We start from the raw sequence: 2,500 nt of genomic DNA, 5'->3' as shown, positions 1-2,500 counted from the left end.
CAATAAAACAATCAGTAAATAACTCATCTCCTATGCGTCCAACCATGCACCAGACGGAGAGATGAGTAACGTCCTGAGGGAAGTGACAGTCGAAGTGTTCCCGGCGAGCAAGTGTGCCTCTGCCTATGAGTCCGTCGCCCACTACGCCAGGCGGTGAGGGGCGCTCTCCTTGTCACTGTTTTTGTCTTTCTGTCGTTGTTGTTATCATTATTATTACTATTATCATCATCATCATCATCCCTATTATCATTATTATGGTCATTGTCATTATTATTATTGTCATTAGCCTTATATTTCTCCTTAGATTTCCTGACGGGATTAATGAAGACTTTCTCTGCGCGGGTGACGTCCGCGGAGGCAAAGATGCGTGTCATGTGCGTTCTTTGATGTTTTCTTATGTACATTTATACGTGTTTTAACACACACGTGTGGGTGTGTGCGTGGGTGTATATATGTATATATGTATATCTATATGTATACGTGTGTGTGTGTGTGTGTGTGTGTGTGTGTGTGTGTGTGTGTGTATGTGTGTGTGTGTGTGTGTGTGTGTGTGTGTGTGTGTGTGTGTGTGTGTGTGTGTGTGTGTGTGTGTGTGTGTGTGTGTGTGTGTGTGTGTGTGTGTGTGTGTGTGTGTGTGTGTGTGTATGTATAAATATGTATGTATAAGTATATGTATCTATAAGTATATGTATGTATATATATGTATGTATATGCATCTGTATGTATGTACATGTATCTATATGCATATGTATGTATATATCTATCTGTTTGCCTTTATATCTATATATCTGTCTCTATATAATGTACATGTGTATGTATATGTATATGTATATGTATATGTGTATATGTATATGAATATGTATATATACACATACACACACACACACACACACACACACACACACACACACACACACACACACACACACACACACACACACATATATATATATATATATATATATATATATATATATATATATATGTGTGTGTGTGTGTGTGCCCACGAATATTACAGTAAAATGATATTACATACTATTATAAAATTAAACTACAAACATTTTAAAACAATGAATATAACAATCCAGTATGTCACTGCTTTCAAAAACCAGCACTTTCCTCTCTCTTCCCTCTCCCTCCTCTGCCGCACAGGGAGACTCCGGCGCCCCTGCCATGTACAACCACTTCGGGGTCTACATGGCAGCCGGCGTGGTGAGCGCGGGCTACGGCTGCGGCCTGGCGGACTTCCCCGGCCTCTACACCGCCATTCGTCCGCGCTTGGAGTGGATCCGGGAAACGGCCTTCTCCGATTATCCGTGATTTAGTCCGGTTTATCACTCTTCTTTTGCCTGAACTTTCCCCTTTTTTGTTGATCTGTTTTACTTTTGTTTTATATGTTATGATCGTTCGAGGTGGTTTATTTGAGTGGCGAACGAGGTGTTGGTATTATTTCTTTAAGTTTTCAATCGTTTTGCTTTTTACGTGTATTTGTGTTTTTTGTATATTTGTTAAATACCTTGTACAAATATGTTTTAGATACCTTATACAAATAAGTTTCGTTTTTTGTAAGAATTAAGTCTTTAGCTATATCATTGCTGGTATTTTTTTTGTCAATGTGAATCACTAGGCCTTGGCGTGTAGATATGAGTCTACGAACCATGTTTTGATTTAAACATTCGTGTGCTTTGGTCTTGTGAATGAAGAGATTGAGAGATTCAGCAAGAGACGAAAAGAGTAGAGGAAGAGCAAATAAAGCGTTTACATTGTAAACTGTATAGAATAATATCGAATTAATTTCCTTTAGGTTAACATCGACATCTTTTATATCTTAAAGCGTCTCTTAAAACCTTTACTTTGGAAGTTATTTTGTCATGAATCTGCACTTGGCGTTACTATAGAAAATGATATACGCATCGATGTTAAATAATAGAAACGAAGAGAGCAAAACCTGCCGTGTGACTTGTACCAATAAGCCATATATCATTCAAAGAATCATTGTAATTAAAAGAGCACCATCACTGATAACATTATCATAATCCTCTTCATTATTTTTTCTACTACGACTTATTTTCATTATTATTGATCGCTATCATCACGACTTTCATCACTGCTTGCAATGTTATCATTCAATACCGTTATTACCATCTTCGTTCATTCCACCCACTTTAACTTCCATAATTGCTTAATCAGATAGGCAAAATTATTCTTTGTGTTTTAAGCCTTATTTCTTTTTTGTATCATCTGACGTAACTAAGTGTCAGTGCTATGAATAATGACGATGAGACATGTTTTATGCTCATAAGGTAAGCGTGATTTAAAAATCCAGTGGTGTTAGGTCCGCATCAGATAAAGACATTGTTAACGATTTTCAGCTTTGATATAGAGGAGATTGATAAGTTTCTGTCAAAAGAACTGGTCTGGAGTAATTTGTGAATGATTATGTAACTGTCCATTACCAGTTACTGGGATACTAATACGGTTGCTGGAAAGGTGAGAAAGC

The 2,500-nt window shown here is 37.2% G+C and overlaps 1 protein-coding gene across 2 annotated transcripts in view; it reads left to right on the top strand.

Annotated features, from left to right (window-relative positions):
- LOC125040655 (venom protease-like) overlaps window positions 1-2,500 on the top strand; it is a 16,552-nt gene that overhangs the window by 12,560 nt on the left and 1,492 nt on the right. For both annotated transcript variants that reach the window (XM_047635325.1, XM_047635324.1), the window contains 3 exons: window positions 54-153; window positions 305-374; window positions 1,153-2,500. The exon at window positions 1,153-2,500 is cut by the window's right edge and continues 1,492 nt beyond it. In XM_047635325.1, the coding sequence (XP_047491281.1) occupies window positions 54-153; window positions 305-374; window positions 1,153-1,320 (338 nt within the window). In that variant the 3' untranslated portion in view covers window positions 1,321-2,500. The remainder of the gene's footprint in view (window positions 1-53; window positions 154-304; window positions 375-1,152) is intronic.

The sequence above is a fragment of the Penaeus chinensis genome, chromosome 29, assembly GCF_019202785.1.
Source record: "Penaeus chinensis breed Huanghai No. 1 chromosome 29, ASM1920278v2, whole genome shotgun sequence".
NCBI lineage: Eukaryota > Metazoa > Arthropoda > Malacostraca > Decapoda > Penaeidae > Penaeus > Penaeus chinensis.
The sequence above is the reverse complement of the archived record's forward strand: the minus strand, read 5'-3'. Positions and strand labels throughout refer to the sequence as shown.